The 18,034-nt window shown below is 36.4% G+C and overlaps 1 protein-coding gene across 1 annotated transcript; it reads left to right on the forward strand.

Annotated features, from left to right (window-relative positions):
• Positions 1–1,642: 1,642 nt before the first annotated feature.
• Positions 1,643–17,705, forward strand: LOC120109795 (probable methionine--tRNA ligase). Its single transcript, XM_039123472.1, has 12 exons — positions 1,643–1,870; positions 2,034–2,177; positions 4,192–4,282; positions 7,035–7,141; positions 7,233–7,347; positions 12,924–13,042; positions 13,693–13,758; positions 13,852–13,980; positions 14,134–14,277; positions 14,382–14,502; positions 16,880–17,109; positions 17,211–17,705. Exons 1-12 carry the CDS (start codon positions 1,643–1,645, stop codon positions 17,487–17,489), a joined length of 1,773 nt encoding a protein of 590 aa, XP_038979400.1. The 3' UTR covers positions 17,490–17,705.
• The last annotated feature ends 329 nt before the right edge of the window (positions 17,706–18,034 follow it).

Raw genomic sequence — 18,034 nt, forward strand, 5'->3', positions numbered from 1 at the left:
TTTTGTTTTCTAGTTTACGTTGCCTAAGTATAGTCAGAAATCAGAATCATTCTTAATGTTGATACACACAAACATAAGTAAAATTTTAACAACAGAGTCACAAGACCCATTCCGTGTTTAGAATTATTTGACGATATACATAGTTTCTTATTAGAAACTACTCAATTTTGGATGATGCAGTAGCTATCAGCTGACTTTCATCCTGTGCTTCTAGTCTATGTTACTGTTCACTCAATGATGAAGGGTAAGGATAATGAGTAATTAAAAACATACTATTGTTTTATGTTTCTTACTGCAGACTTGAAGGGATTTTGGTCTCTGGTGGAAATGTCTATCTGCTATTTTAAATAAAAATCCTACTTCATATGCTTATGTTGTGTTCTTTTTTTTTTTTTTTTTGTTCTTCTATATTGCAAAGCATATATGATGTTTATGCAATTAAATATGCAGATTTTCTTTTATTGGTTACAAGGGAACCCAGGAGGCTAAGGTCACATTTTAAGAAGTCATGGTCGGCCTTCTGGACTTATCTGCCCAATATCTTAAGTATGCCTCAATAACATTCACCCGAGTCCACTCACCATGGGCCATGCTTGATCTGCATCCGCAACGTGCAACACCATGCTCGTGCTCACACAATTAACCTGCATTTGATGCTATCTTTATTTTTGAGTAAATTACCCTTCTTTGGATATCCAAGGACAGTAGCAGGATTAAAACTTAAACCACTGCCAAAGTGGGGCAGGGTGCCAACCACCAAGCCACTTGGTTGTTGGCTTATGTATATTTAATCTTTTTCGTTATTTTTTGCTGAGAGAAGTTCATAAAGTGTTTATAACTACTCAATGCCATGAACTTATATTGCTGAAGTATTTATATTGGTTTCTTAAGTTTCAGTTGCATTTAATCAGAAGAACCTGTTATACTAGTTTTCTCTTTGAAAAGAAAAGAAGGAAAAGAAAAAAGAAACATAAAACAAACTTCACCATGTGTCTTTGAGACTAATCTTGTGCCTTTCTACCCTTGAAAATGTTGTTCCTGCCTATGCAGATACCATGCGATTCACAGGGACATTTATAAATGGTTTGACATAAGCTTTGATGAGTTTGGACGCACATCCACTCCCCAGCAGACTGAAGTTTGCCAATCAATATTTCAGAAATTAATGGAGAATAAATGGCTTTCTGAAAACACAATGCAGCAAGTATGGCGATAGGTTTAACATAAGCTTTGACATAATTTATAGAATCTTTTCTAGTCATATGTTGCCTGCATCTGTCTGTTTTTTTGTTTAGATACTGATTCCCTCTACCTTGAATGTAGCTTTTCTGTGAGACATGCCCACGGTTCTTAGCTGATCGTCTTGTGGAGGGCACATGCCCTACGTTAGATTGTAATTATGAGTCTGCACGAGGTGACCAGTGTGAAAAATGTGGGAAGTTGTTAAATCCAACTGAATTGAAAGATCCTAAGTGCAAGGTAAGTTTCATCTATCTTCATCTATCTAGATTCTTTATTGCATTTCCTTCCTTTGACTCTTAAAATATGTTTCTCGTACTAAATTTTGCATTCTAGTGTGTTAAATTTATTTGAAAATATCTGTTCCTTTCCTTACCCGAACTTACTTATTCTCGTTATAGGTATGTCAACTACTCCTCGCATTCGTGATACAGATCACTTGTTTCTAGAGCTCCCTTTGCTGAGGGATAAATTAGAAGAGTATATCAACAATATGTCAGTGGCTGGAGCTTGGAGCCAAAATGCTATTCAAGCAACATATGCATGGCTGAAGGAGGGATTAAAACCTCGCTGTATCACAAGGGATCTTAAATGGGGAGTTCCTGTTCCACACGAGAAGTATAAAGATAAGGTGAGACAAAAAAAGGTCCATGCTTAGCATTGTGAGAAGATGTTTCTATCAGGGATCTAGCTATTCATCTAATTCGTATTAAAATTATGCTAGACTGATACTGGAGTCCAATTTTATGTTGAACTATGAATGATAAGTTGTTGCTGGTGATATTGTTGTCCAGGTATTTTACGTCTGGTTTGATGCCCCCATTGGATATATCTCGATTACTGCATGCTACACCATGGACTGGGAGAAGTGGTGGAAGAATCCTGAAAATGTGGAGTTGTATCAGTTCATGGGTAAGGATAATGTGCCATTTCACACGGTAAGATATTTTATACACGTTCCTTTTCTCATGCTTTTTCTTTGATCAATAGTTGCATTCACATTCTTGCAGTGGACTTATATAAAGATAGTTTTGATTGCTTATTGGACATTTATTCTACCTGCAATATTTGACATCATCTTTGTCTCTCTTTCAGATATTAGGTTATGATTTAAGAATGTCTGTCTAAATGGATACATTTCCTTTTTTTTTTTAATAGTTCAAATTACTAGAACAGTTATATGGTTATAATTGCATATTGTAAGTAACAAGAGTGCCCTAACCAGTTGGTCTGTGGGCAGGCGGCTCAATACATTCTGGGGCTTAAGGCGAATCCAATGAACGAGGCCTCTTTTTTTTAATAATAATTTTTTTAATAAATATAAAATACTTAAAAAAATATATGAAAATAGATAGCTATCAAGTACACTATTTCAACAAAGATACATGAATCTAACAAAGATACATGTATCTAACAAAGATAGACAAGAAGCCTTTTCAATTTAATATAATTCTTGAATGGAAGCACATAAAAGTAATTACTCTAAATGAAGGGCCATGAAACTGATTAAATAACTGGGATAATGCTTGGCAATACTGTTTACCATGTCAAGTAAGAGCCGAATAGGAAAAGGTCATCCCATGGCACTTCATAGTCAAGGTAAAGAAAAGAATTTGTCCATAAAGGAACCTCTCTATAAGAGAAAGTAGGGCCATTATGGGAAATTCACTCCATCTAATTAATAAAAGTCCCATCCCACCATCTCCCCTTTCAAGTGAGTACCCAAGCAGCAACTGCAACATCACAGCAAGCAGCCATTCAACCCCCTCCCTCCTTTTCTCTCTCTACCACCCAAGAGGGGAGAAGAAACCGAGAGGAGAAAACTAAAAGAATCTCCACCCTCCAAGAAGTCCATCTCCAATCCCCCTATCTTTCTTCCGGATGGCCCAGCTGGATCAGGAGTAATGTGAGGGAAGGAAAACCAAGACCAAAACCAAAAAAGAGAAGGGATGAAAGATAAGAGTGGCTTCAGGCGTCTATCAAGCCAACCAAATCCCTCCTCTCTCTCTCTCTCTCTCTCTCCCCCCACCCAAAACAAAACTACTGTCCCCAACTTCCCAAATTGCCCCTCTGCAGGGCAGGAAACTCTCCACCTCCCTTCCATCAAGGGGGAAGACTCGTAGCCAGCTCCTGATCCCGTTTTATATGGGGCCTTTGCTTCCTTTTGGTCAGCCTCCCGGGGGCCTTCCATTGGCCGGGGGCCTTAGGCGACCGCCTCAGTCGCCTAGGGTTCGGGCCGGCCCTGTTTGTGGGCTCAGTATCCCCTGTCAGTTGGATCTCTTAAACTCATGTATACCAAGTGCATGTCTACACCAAGTGCTTCTGTGTTGTGCACACAAAATGGTTCATACATGTGGTGTACCTCAAGCGCACCAGAAGACTTCTGAAACATGGTGCATCATTCATTCATGAACTCCCCCTTATTTTGTTTCCTGTATATCGTCAGTCAAATTTTCTTCAAAACTTCAACCATAATGAATATTCAATTTCTTAGCTATTTTATTTTCTATTACTACCTCTTAAAACATCCAAATTATTAAGGAAGATCATAAAACATTAAATTCATCATGATTTTTTAACTTTCAAATTATAGTAATGGTAGCAAGCAAGCACATACAAAATTACATCCTATCATCGTCCGAATTTAGTACTGGATCAATTCTTTTTTATGTGCTCTTTTTTTTTTTGCACAATTTAACGAATGTATGTGACTTACTCTTCTGTGTAAACTTGTACTTAAATGACTGAGACCAAAAGTGATATGTGACTTGAAATAATTTTTAATGTCAACATTCTTGATGAGTAAATGCCATCCTGTTTAGACATGCATTATGCTGTGTGTGTAGCATATTTTTGGTATGTGTACATCTTGCAGAATAATATCTATTAGTATATATTTGATTACTATTAGTTTATATTTATTTTTACTGAATCTTAACCTGGCAATTCTAGGTTATGTTTCCTTCTACACTTCTTGGAACTGGTGAAGAGTGGACAATGATGAAGACTATAAGTGTCACAGAATATTTAAATTATGAATCAGGTATTTTTAAGTAACAATTTACTTTTGTTGATCATAGTTGTTCCAAAACATGGAAAAAATATTCTTAACTATGATCATGAATGCTGAAATGCCTATTGTCCTTTTTCTTCGGATCAGTAAGTGGAAAGGTTACTACAGAAAAGATTAATTCTTGGTTGGTTCCTCACCATAGGAATGTAGGAGCCTAAATATTGTTTAACCAATGTATACAGTCTTAACTGTCTTCCTTTTCTGTTCAATGAACACTTGATAGTTCATTCACATCAAAGTAAGACATGGACCTGCATTACTTCTTGTTGTAAATGGCAACTATGCCACCTCAACCCACGCTATCAAGGTGATTTCCAAGTCCAAGTTGCGGAACACTCTGGAACCTAGTCCTCATGTAGCTTGAATGAACTTGTGATCAACTGAAAACCACCCAAAATACTGAAAAAAATATTGTTGCACTCTGCTATAATGCTATGACGGGACTAGTTGCTTCATTCGCATTCTGTGGGAATGGATATGACTCTCTAAACAATCTTGTACACTGAATCTGGAGTAGTAATCTAGACTCAATCCTTCTATTCTCTCCATGCTCTTGTCTCTAATGAATTACCGAATCCATTATTGGAATCCCAACACCTTGGTGATCTCAATATTGTTCTTGACAATGTGATATAAGGGAATCGGAAACTATATGTTGAAGCTGTCCCTGTCCGGTCAATTGAACAACTACTACCTACCTTTCTCCTTGCTGAAGTCCATCTCAGTATCATTTAACTTCTCCCAGCGGTTGTCTTGTAATATAAATTTTAATGCTTTTTCCTCCAAATCCCTGTGTTCTCAAAGGCAAGTACTTAGAAAAACACACTATCTTTATAATGGTCCATCATTCTGATCAAATCTGAATATGTGATGCAATTCCATCTCTTTCCTTTTGCAATCTTATGGTAAGAGTTGTATTTATATCTTTTTCATGCTCATGTTGCTCCAGGGAATTACTTTCCAAGTTACCTCCTTTCTTGGTAACCGAAAGTCGGAATGATCCTCTTTAATCTTTCTTCTATGGACTGAATTTCAGATCTGTCTTCCAATTTGTGCTGTTAAACCTTTTTCTGATAAGTTGGTTCCTGCAGTTATCCCCCTTATTAGCAAAAATAATATTGTCTATCTTTTTTCACAATCTTTAACTTCATAGGTCATATGGAATGCTTTCTGCATCAAACTTCTCCATACCATGGCTTTACACAATCAAACAACTGAGGTGATCTCAGTCAATCTTCTATGTGAATTTTGCAAAAATAGCCCACTTTTTTTTTTTTCTTTTGTGTATTTGGATTTGCTTTTATGTTTTTGCAGGAGTGGCCCAGTTTTGAAATTTAAGGATGTCCTTTCTTTTGGCCCTAGTAGATTCACTCAAGTTGTATGTTTAAGTGGAGTTGAGTTCGTATATTCTTTTTATAGTGAATTCACATTTTCTATAGCGAACAACACATTTTTTTATAACTGAGTGCGCACGTTTGTTGGATGCTGAATGCATGTATCTTATATATTGACTTGCCTGAGCGTATCCATGGGACAAGGGAAAAAGCCTTCAAAAGTGTTGAAACTTGGCCATTCTTGCCAAAAGAGGAAAGAAAATAGTGGCCCGATTCTGCCAAAAGGGAAATAAAGTGGGCTGTTTTCATAAAATTCTCATCATTTTCACCTTTTTGATGCTCAAGGATTGGGTCTTGTCTTGCTTCTTGCTAATTCTAGAAAAATTAGAGTCAATGTTTGTTATACCATCCTCAGTTTAACTTGTAGACCAGTGACCTGGACATCAATAAAAGGTCTCGTACAACATCTGAATACTCTGCCATGTAATATTAAGAGAAGTACCTCACTTTTTAAAGAAAAGGCTGTTGCAATATAGGTCATCAACAATGCATCAGATTTGCAGGCTGAGGACAGAGTGATCTAAAATCATCGTCTATATTGATTTTGCATATATAGGTATATATTCTACAATCTGGTCTTCTGTATCAGAAACCTGGATTCAGACACCAGATTGTGCATAAAACCTCGTCGATACTTGAAAAATTGCCCTTTTTCTTTAACGAGATTCTTTTTTCATAGTCAACATGTGCACACCAGAAGCATATGCACTTCCTCACATGAGTGCATCTTGATGTATAGTTGTCCAACATGGTATTATGAATGACAAATACCGTAACCATAATCATCCAACCTTCTTCAACTTGGTGTTATGATATTATAATCATCTCCATGGCTGGTCCCAAGTTCAGGTGGGAAAGGTGAAGGGTTGATGTTAGATCGACGGGCAGTTATTAAAATATGTCAATTACTATGAATTGGATCATATTTGGTATTGAATGGAAATGCTCCTTTTTTATAGTTTACTCAATTCCCTAAAACATTTTAGTAGTTCCTTTATTTATCATATCTTAGGAGAGCAATGTGGTGCATGACATCGACATTAATGAATTTTGTTTAAATTGTCTCCAGTCCAGGTTGTATGCCGAAATTCCATATTTCATTTCATATCTGTACATTATAATTAGGTTATCACTGTTATTTTAGGCTCTCGTAATACATTTTCTTCAAATGATGCCTGGTTATTTTTTTCTTTGCCAAGAGTGAGAACTGTAACATAATGCTGCAATTTTTTTGTGCATTTTGAATGACTTTGATGCATCAGTACTATGACGGCTGGATATGTGGCATATGAGATTTTAATGTGCATATATGTTTCTTGGTCTTGCAGGAAAGTTTTCCAAAAGCAAAGGAATTGGAGTTTTTGGTAATGATGCAAAAGATACGAAGATTCCTGCAGAAGTATGGAGATACTACTTGCTAACTAATAGGCCTGAGGTGAGTTAAATTTTGCTGTTATTGAGAACTGTTCATTTTTTCCATTGTCTCTGTTCTTGAGACCTAATTCTGACTGTCTTTTGTGTTTTAGGTATCAGACACTTTATTTACATGGGCAGACTTGCAGGCTAAGTTAAACAGCGAGTTGCTAAATAATTTGGGCAATTTTATTAATCGTGTATTGAGCTTCATTGCTAAACCACAAGGTTGGTTGGCAAAGACTTATGTTAAATCAATATGCCTATGGTCACTTAGGATGTTGAGTACAGGATACCTAATGTTTAGTTAGAAAAGCATGCTCTAGTACATTGCGGTGCTTCTTTAAACTTAACATACTAGGCCTGCATACTGAATCACCAGTTTGTTTGAACATTAAATCTGTTAAAAACTTTTGTAAAAATGATATTAGATGCTGGTGCATGTACAGATTTGCCATTTGCCTTCAAAAATGTCTGTCTGTCTTAAACCATGTAAAATTAAAATATTCATAACATGCCGTAGAACCACTCTTGCACAACAGTGTTGTTTTGTTGCTAAACTGCATGAACTGATGCTTGTATAAGCACATCGTATTACTTAACAATGGTCCTATTTATTTTAATGGGTGAACTTTTGCAGTTAAATTGCAATCTCTATTGCAATTGTTTGCAATAATGTATGATTGAGTTTGTTGTAATTAGAAAACATCATATGTAAATTAAAGTTGGCTAGTGCAACTTTCTCTCCCTCTCTCCCTCTCTCTTCTAATTATTCAGTTATAGCTAAAAGCTCTTTCATTTTTTTTTTTTGCTAAAATGGGCGAGTACGGATACACCCAATAAAATTAGAAAACAATAAGTCATGGAGTGCCTGAGCAACTCTCCCTCCCCAGCCCACAGGGTACCTCCGGAGTGGCAGGCGACATAAGCAGCCACCTAGTCCGCGGCCCCATTGGCCTCTCTGAACATATGCTTGGCCTGAAAGGTAAAAGCTCTTCCATAACTATTTGGTTTATTGTGAATAAGAACTACCTTATATCACCAAAAAAAAGAGAACTACCTTATTAACTCCATCTAAATCCTAAAATTATTGTCGCATACCCTAATGTTTTGCAAGGTCAACCAACATTTGCTCCTGGAAGACTAGAACTAGTCTTCATGTTGCATTTGAGTGCTTAAAGTTTCAATACTCAACTGTTATTGCCTTTAATACAAAAGATAAGGTCTGCGAGAGGAAAAATAGTAAAAAGAGGTTGGAGGCGGGGGGACACAATGATGCATATCAAGAATCGCCGAACTGGTACCGTTAGGCGTACCAGTCGGCCACCGGACCGGCTTGGTACCGGTTGGACCGGTACCGACCGGTCGTCTTAACGCAGCGCGCATGGCGTGCTGTGGCACCGAAGTCCATACGAACCGGTTCATGCCGACTCCTAGCCATACCGAATCGGTTTCGTCCGGTTTGCATCTAGTACTAGCCCCATAGAGGCCAGACTGTTTTTTAACGCCGAACCGGACTAGTCAGAGACTGGACCGGTTCGGTACGGGTTGAACCAGCCGGTACAGGCTGATTCAGCATTTCTTGATGCATATGCTTTATGTGTGAAGATTTACCTTTAGCTTCTATAATAAGATCTTGGTTCTTTCTCTGTAGGGTGATTTTGTGAAATCCACTATTTTACCTTCAACCACACACCTATTGCAAAGATCTAGATCATGGTCTGCTGTGCCAGTATCGGGTACTGGACTGGTTGCCTGGCGGCATGAGTCAATTTGGGCCTGAGCCGTGCCGTGCCGGCCTGTACCGACACAGTGGAGGAGGCGGGGGAGAGGGCGAACGGTAGAAAGAGGAAAAGAGAGAGAAGGGGATAGAGGGAGGGAGAGAGGGGTGGTGGAGGCTGGGCAAGAGGCGGAGGCTGCGGCCGGATCTCTTGTTTCGTTCGAAATAGGGTTCGGCTGTTTTTTAATTTCGCAATTTTTAAGTGAAGTCGGAAAAATAAAAATCGTGAAATTAAAAAGCCGCCGGACCTCTGTTTCGAACGAAATAGGGGACCTGGCCGTGGCCTCCATCACCTGCCTAGGCGCCGGCCCTTCGCCGGCCTTCGCTACCCTCCTCTCTCCGTCCCTCTCCCACTTCCTCCCTCTTTCGCTTGCTCTCTCTTTTTCTCTTTCCTTCTCCTTCTCCCCCTCCGGCAATAGGTTTCATTTCCGTTGCCGGAACTGTCCTGGTCCGCTACCAGGATGACTCGGTACGACAGGAACCGTCTGGTTCGGAACGATTCCGCCCATCCTAATCTAGATATTGGGTCTGGTTTGGGCTTAAATTAAATTGGTTCTTGTTTGAATTCTGGTTACTTAATCCACTCAGTATTTGTTGTAAATGTAGAGAGGAAGTGTTTGCTTTGACATGGCAAACTCATGATTATCAACAAATATGACTAGTCACTTGTCGTAAGTGTGAGCTTAAAGCTAGTTTTTTGGCTCCTCCTAGAAGCCACTTTTAGATATCGGGTTAGATTTGTGCTTAAATCTATTTGGTTCTTGTTCGAATTCAAGTTACTTAGTCCACTTATATCATTGCTGTAAATGCAGAAAAGTGTTTGCTTTGACATGGGCAAACTCATCATAATTAACGAGTATGAATAATAGCTTCACTTTAGCATAAGCATAAAGCTTAGTCTTTTTGGGTTCTCCTACAAGCCACTTTCTCCGTATGCTCATTGTGTGTCACCAAAGGCTTATTACTACATTTGTGAATTATCTGTTACCTTAAAAACTGTAAACTGACTTTTATGCAATGCTAACATAGTTGGATTTGACTATCACTCAGTAACTCAAACTATCATGTATGTGTTCTAGTTGATATGTAGGTCCTGTCAACCAAGCTAACATGGTTAACTTGCCAAATTTGACTAGGTAAATATTCTGTGCACCATAAAGGCCTGTAACATTTTTCTTAAAACCTTTCAAACATATTTAAAAACCCTACAGAAGATGCTTTATGCCGCCGTTACAATTACTGGAGACCAGCTTATTAGAGGCTGGAATAAAGATGCAGTTGGATAGTAAGTTTTCATGCCTAATGAATGAGTTAGTAAATTCATTACACCATTTTATTCTTTGGCCTCAACTTTTAATTAGAGTCCACATTGTCATTTCCATCTGTAATTGAGCTTAACCAAGATACTATATTGGGGTAGGCAATATGACTCTAGTTGGATATTGCTGACACAGTCAGGTAGAAGATCTTATATTCAGAAAACTGTTTCGGAGACAGGGCAGGGTGATAGAAGAATTGTGTGTCAAGGGTTATCAAAATATCTGAAGTCTAACTATTAAAATGTTACGTATACTTAAGTTTCAGTTATATATTTGCTGGTATGTAGATTGTCTTGATTGGCAATGTAAAACCACGTTTTAGATCTATGTCGCATGGACTTCTGTGTCCATCTCAAATAATCGGTGTTGGATACATATCTGCAAGTTGATACATGTCAAAATTGTAAATACTTATCAAATTCTTTGGTTGCAATGTTCAACGATCAATGCTGAGTTGGTCTTTCTGACGATGAGTGGGGACTGGCTAATGTTTGAACTAGTCTTTTATTGTTTTTAGAGCTTAATTAAGGATGCAAAAGTCAGAACAACTTAGCAGAAATGTTATGTTTCTTCTATACTTGAGCTAATTTTGAAATTTTGATGACGAACATGTAAATTTAAACATCTTGAGAAATGATTTCTTTTAATTTTTATATAATTATTTAGAAAACATGGAATATGTATAATCAACCTAAAATTACATGTTCTTGTGTTTCCTTGTATCTCGCTCCCCTCTCCCATTTTATCTTTTCTTTCTTTACTTTTGTTGAGCTAGTCATTTGGATATTCCTGGGTTTGTGTCCATGCAGCACTGTAGATTCTAGCAAGTTCAAATACATACTAATCTTTCAGCTTGTTAGCCATTAAAAAATTGCAAATTGTAATACAACTATTTAGTAATGATTCCACATAGTTTGCCTTTAAATGTTCTACACATGTTTGTTGAAGAAAATCTTTTTCCTCCAGAAGTGTATAGTGGGGGGCTGGGGCATTTATATCTCTCCACACCAACGTATGCTTCCTTCACTGCTGAGCGAGTGCATCCAGGCCATTATTGTTCGATATGATGTCTCAAGTTGGGCTGCACCCGAGCTGCTCATGAGCAACTTGGGCTTGGCTTGACAGCAACTTTGTTCAGGCTCGACTCTGTCAAAAATGAACAGAGCTTGAACAGAACTCAAAGCTTGGTTTGTAAACAAGCCGAGCCTGAACACCTAGATTCAAGTATAGTGGTAAAGCTCAGCTTGGCTGAACTGAAGCTCGGCTCAAAGCATAGCCAACCCAAGCTTGAGCAGGTCTCTTGAGTGTGGCTCAAGTTTGAGTCGAGCTTGAGCAGCTTATTTACATGATGAACTGAGCCTGAGCAGCCTGTTACTCGGTTTGGCTCAACTCATTTTGCACCCTTAGTCCTAAGCCGATAATTCTATAGATTATACCCAGAGAAATTTTTAGGCTCTTATTTTCACTTTAAAATGATGTATAATATATTATGAGATCTTTATAAATGGGAGTTATTAGGTGGTTATATGGAAAATATTCTGTTATCGATATTGTTGAGGCAGAAATATCCTTCCTCCTCGAGATAATGACATTGTATGGTGTCAACTAATGCAGAGATGGACTCTGCTATTGAGCTTTGTGTGGTGGGACCCAACCCAGTACCCAAAAAACTTGGATGCCATTCTACTGAAAGCATTTATGAAGTAACAAACTATTCCCCCAAGCAACCCGAAAGAGGGTTTATTTGCCCAAATTCACTGCATATAGGGGAGGCTGCCAACCTTGGCAAACTACTTTACTGATAAATTGGCTTTTCAGGGCTGTCCTGTCTATGAGAAATTTTGTGTTATTTAGAATGTCTGCTACCTGTGACTTAAATATTTTAATTTTAATTTCTTGTGATATCAAATTATCTTATCATCATTTATTTAACCTGGTACCCAGTAGTCATTTGCAGCAACTCTATTATTCATAGTCATTGCATCATTTAAACCTGATCTCTTTTGTTCAATGGTTAGTATTTTCAGAGACTTTTGAAATGGAAAGCTTATTTATATTTGTCCATTCATGGGCATAATGTGCTATAACATTTCGAAATAAGAAATCCAGACATGCTATTAATGATCTATTCAGTGGTACACATACAATCTGTAGTTACTGCAATTTTCATATAATAATCAATATTGACAGCATTTAGTATTTTGTAATTAAACAAAATTTATTGGGAAGAAGTTAGCTATTTAGTAAAATGAAACTTACCTCAGCGTCATTCATGTATCTTCCTAACTAACCTTTGATATGCTTGTAAGGATTTTTCCTTCCCACGTAATTCACACAACTGAATCTTGCTATTCAATGTGTTAATTTCTCTACATTTATGGAGTTCCAAATCATGCTTGAGTTGAACTCAATCATCACTCTTTTAGTGTGAGACATCCCAATCAACATTTCTATGAAGATAGGTAAAGTCCAAACTATTATTATCGAAATCTCTTATCATCACAGCATATATGTCTTTATCAATGCAATTAACCTTGATATGAACTAACACTTTTTTTTTAGTTATGAAAATTGATGAGCTTGCTTAAATTGCATCTATAGTGCTATATTTTAGATGCTGGTTGTCATTTCTTCATGCATGGGAAGTGCAAATTCTATAGCTTCATTAAATGTTGTACTTACTAGTTAATTATCCTTGTTTGCAGGAGCAGGATATGATTCTGTCATTCCTGGTGCACTTGATTCAGAATCACATCAATTAACAAAATCTTTAGCGGAGAAAGTTGGTAAATTGGTTGGCCAGTATCTTGATGCCATGGAAAAGGTGCGTAAGTATATTTTTCTTGAATATGATCATGTAGACTTGTTCATGGGCCCGGCTGGCCGGGTTTTGCCCCAGAGTCAACATAATTTACTTAGGCCCAAGCCTAGCTCGGCCTAGCCTTCGGGCCTACCCAGCCCTTACTCAGATTTTAGGCTTCGGGCCTGGCCTCTGGCTTCATAACCACTTTTTGATCTTTTAAAAAATGTTAAAAAATGTTTAAGAATATTTTTAAAAAATAGTAAGTATGAATAATTAAATATTGCCAACAACATGCAAGATGCAACATGAATAATTAAAATAGTTGTCAATTAAATCTAAAAATGCATCAAATATAAACAAGTAACACAAGAAAAATAAAAAAATTTAGGCCGTGCTGAGCTTGGGCTAGCCTTTAGCCATAATGCCCTAGCCTGGCCCTTTTATTAAATAGACCTATTTTCCAAGCCCGACATAGGCTGCTGGGCCTAAAACCTTCGGCCTGAGCAAGCCCAAAAGGTTTTGGGCTCGAGCAAGCTGGGTGGGCCGCTCGACCCATTAACTAGTCTATGACATGCTACTTCATGATGTTGCAACATTCAAATAGCCACAGTTTGGGTGCTCTAATAATTGTTGACCAATCTTATCAGAGAACATGATGTGTTATATGACAGGTTAAATTGAAACAAGGTTTAAGAACTGCAATGAGCATATCCAGCGAGGGAAATGCATATTTACAAGTAGGTTTTGTATCATTTCCTGCTCTTTCTTTTTTGTAAGTACTGATATTTTCATTGCCAACCTGTTACTTTTCTCTGGAATATGCAATGCAGGACAGCCAATTTTGGAAGCTTTACAAAGAAGATCCATCTTCATGCGCAATTGTGATGAAAACTTCAGTTGGACTTGTCTACCTTCTTGCATCATTGTTGGAACCTTTTATGCCTTCCTTTTCTGTTGAAGTAAATTACTTTGCCCCTTTTGTTTGTTTGTTGCTTTTTGTTTGCCATTTTGCTCTCCTTAAGGATGATACAACCACCATTTATGCTGTCAAATCTCCTATAGTTTTAGCTACTGCAGTGAGATTTAAATTGTTTCTTCTGATGGTATGCAAGGTACTAAGGCAGCTTAATATAGCACCAGAAACACATCTTTCATTCTGTGATGAGAAAGGAGAAACTGAGAAGGCAAAAAAACCTTGGGATTTTCTACCTTCTGGTCATAAAATAGGAAAACCTGAGCCACTATTTAGGGAACTGGTATGTATAATTTATTGTTCAGATGTTGCTCCATTTTTACTTTATTAATTTTGTTCGTCAATTAATTATTGCTCGCAATCAGCAAAGAATGCTCATTTTTACAGAAAGATGAAGATGTGGAATTCTTTAGGTTGAAATTTGCCGGTAGTCAAGCTGATAGAAAAGTAAAAGCAGAAGCTGAAGAGAAAAAAATTGCTGAGCAGCTGAAAAACACAAAAATAAGAGGTAGAAATTTTTATATTTCTAATTCTCATCTTTTAAATGAAATTGTTAGTCAGGAAAAATTCATTGCCTGTAGAAATCACAATTAAGAATGAGGCTTTAAGTAGAATGAATGATCTTGGGACATCACGGCCTGCAGACTGATCAGTTTTATCTTCCCATTTCTTTTCTACAAAGTTGATACAGTTGTGTTTTTCCAAGAATTAGAGCATAATGGATTAGTAGAAAGGCTTGTGTTTAGACTGATGGGCAATAAGGATGGATAAATTCATAGGATGACTTGCAGCAATGTGAACATGAGATTAATGTGTAGTAGCACGGACAAGTAGTAGTTAGAAATGAGTACATTAGGGTCAAACTTGTGCACCAATGGAGGCCAAATGATGGAAAACTTCCAGAGATGGTATACAAGGAGACTCCAAATTTTGTGTTTGCTGGAAAGAGTTAGTCTTAAATTTGTGATAGCGTTTCTCAGATGAATTTGAAAAAAGAAATCCTTTCTTGAAAGTGGAGTATCACTTCAATATGAGTAAGTGACAAAGGATGTACAGAGTCGCTGCTCCAAATGGATGAATTAAGGCTTTTTTATATGTTGTCATGATTTTTTATGAAATTGTATGAATACCTTTGTAAAAATACTATTTGCATGTATATCCTTCTTTTTTTTTCTTTTTGCATACGTACCTATACCATTTAACATCATTAAAAAATAAACGGCTTAAAAGTAAGATGACTGAAATATCCTTATGGGTAGATATGCAAAAAAAATTGTAAGGGTATATATGCTAATAAAATCTTTTTGAGGATATTCATGCATTTTTCATATTTAGAAGGGTATACATTCAAAAAATTCATTAAAAAAAGATTAAAACTTGGCTGGAACTTGCTGAGTCTTTTATTATTCAGTTGGATCGACAAGTCAAAAAAAGATTGAGCCATATTTTCAATTTTCTTTTTTAAGATCATGACTCAGTCAAGTTGGAATATTAGTTGATCATTTTGGTAATGCTATTTTCATTTAATTTTGATATAATTATCATTATTGAATCTATGACATCTATATATTTTTCATTATTTTTAAAAGATTAAAATATATTAAATTTAAATTAATTATAGATGCTTAGATTAGTAAAATATTTTTTAGTGATTTGTAAATATTGAGTTGTTTGTTTTTGACGCGAGAATTTTGTAAAAGTAGCATGATTTATTCTATAAGAGTTGATATTAACATGGAATCATGTGACATAATAATATTAATTTTTGTTTGCTACCTTTTTTTATTAAGAATAACTGAATTATCTTTACTGAATTTTGATCTTTTTTTATTGGATTTTTTAAATATAGACCCTCTTAAATATATGTAATTATATGAATATCCTTGCAAAGTTGCTATTTGTATGTGTATCCTTATAAAGTTTTTTTTTGTGCATCTATCTGTAAGGATATTTTAATCATTTCAAATTTAAATCGTTTATTTTTTAACAGCGTTAGATGGTATGGGTACATATATATAAAAAAGAAAGAAAAAAGGGTGCACATGCAAAATAAGTATTTTATGAGGGTATACATGCAAATAGAAATTTTATAAGGATATCCATACAATTTTGTATATTTTGGAGAGTATACATGCAAAAAATCCTAATATAATAAAAGAGTACTATTTTTGTTTCACATCTTAAATAAGTGTGGGATAATTGTTGGATCCACAAGTAGTACATGGATTCCAAACATTGGCCAGTTCTTTCATTTGAGAAGTGGGTTTGCCTTTTTGGCCAAGGCAGTGACAAATGTATCAATGTCTAAGTTCTCCTCAGCAAATGGGGATAAGTAGTCAGAACAACTGATTTGAGAATTGGTTAATGATTACAGCATGACCACAGATTGGCAGATCAAGACTAAACTTGCAAGTAAAATATACAATAGATTAAAATGATGGCCTTGCCAAAATACACAGTATGCATCACAATTTACCCGTTAAATGCAAGGTTTGCTTGATGCATTGGTTCCTAAACTTTAGTATGATGCCATAAGGCCAATTTATTTCTTGCCTTTTTCTTATTCTGAGGTGTTCTATAACCAAAAATAAATACGAGGTACATACATAATATTCAACTATGCTGTTTTATAGAATAATGGTACTGGGAGTGGTTTCTAGGGTTTCTATGAAACCCTAGGTGGAAAACTTTAGCTGTGAAGACTGAATAAGTAACAGATGTGCATGTACATAAAAAGTATTGAACATGAATTCTATGGACCATCTCAAAGGCCAATTAAGTTCCTCACCAGCTCGTCCTTAATATGTGCTGATCGAATCCATCTTATGTACAGATTCTGTTCGGGGTTATAGAAGACTACTAAGTTTTATATGTAATTTGTACAGAAGGAAATGCAAAGAAACAACAGACTAAGCCTGCTGGTAGCTCAAAGTCAAAGGCTTCTGAAACAGAAATTTCTATATCTAAACTTGACATTCGTGTGGGTATGGTCAAGAAAGTTCAAAAGCACCCAGATGCTGATTCTCTGTACGTGGAAGAAATCGATGTGGGTGACAACTCAACTAGGACAGTTGTTAGCGGTCTTGTCAAATACATCTCTCTTGAAGAAATGCAGGTTTTGTTTTCCATAAATTATTATTTTGTTTCAGTTGGAGAGAGAATTTTTAATTTTTACATATGTTTTCTTTTTTTTTACTATAATTACTTAATGAGCAGAATCGGAAAGTCTGTGTTCTTTGTAATCTGAAACCAGCCACTATGCGGGGTATTAAATCACATGCGATGGTCTTGGCTGCATCGAATGAGGACCACAGTAAAGTAAGACATGATGCTACTGACCTTTTAATTTTCAATCTTTCATCTAATAAGTTGCTGGAGTCAAATCTTAGTTTATGGAAAAGCAGTGGGTTTGTACTACTTCCGGCTATTTCAAAACCATGCCTCATTTGTTACAATGTTAATATAGTTGAGAGAATTAGGCATGAGATCATATAGGCATTTTCAATTTCCTTGGATAACTGTTAGTCATTTGAAAGCAGATCCTAGTCTATGAAGTATGGGTACGAGTGCAAGAGGATATGACATGACACAGATGAATGCTAATAAAAATTTTGAAAATTTAGGATAAGATACAGCTAGGAGACAAAATTAGCATCGTTGATCATGATCTAAGTTATATCACATATTTGGAGAGTTTTTTTGTTTTTAAATTTCAGATCTCTTGCTATGCACCAAACCTGCAAAAAAATAAATGGCAGCATTACAGCTAGTGAGCAAAAACAAAATTTTTTTATTTTATTTCAAAGATCTCTAAATTATATAATTTTTTATTTGTTAAGCAGATTAGAGGTAGAAGATCATATCCAACAGCTCATATAATCAATGTTGGACCTTCATATTCCAATTTTATCTGACTGGATTTGATTTGAAATCCGGTCAATTGGATCGTAGTCTACTTTTGTGTGTATCAATAGTGTGTATGTATAGACATATAGACTTGGCTACACTCGAGTGTATCTCCACTCAGTTTCAGTCTGGTC

Source organism: Phoenix dactylifera, unplaced genomic scaffold (genome assembly GCF_009389715.1).
Source record: "Phoenix dactylifera cultivar Barhee BC4 unplaced genomic scaffold, palm_55x_up_171113_PBpolish2nd_filt_p 002803F, whole genome shotgun sequence".
NCBI classification, from domain to species: domain Eukaryota; kingdom Viridiplantae; phylum Streptophyta; class Magnoliopsida; order Arecales; family Arecaceae; genus Phoenix; species Phoenix dactylifera.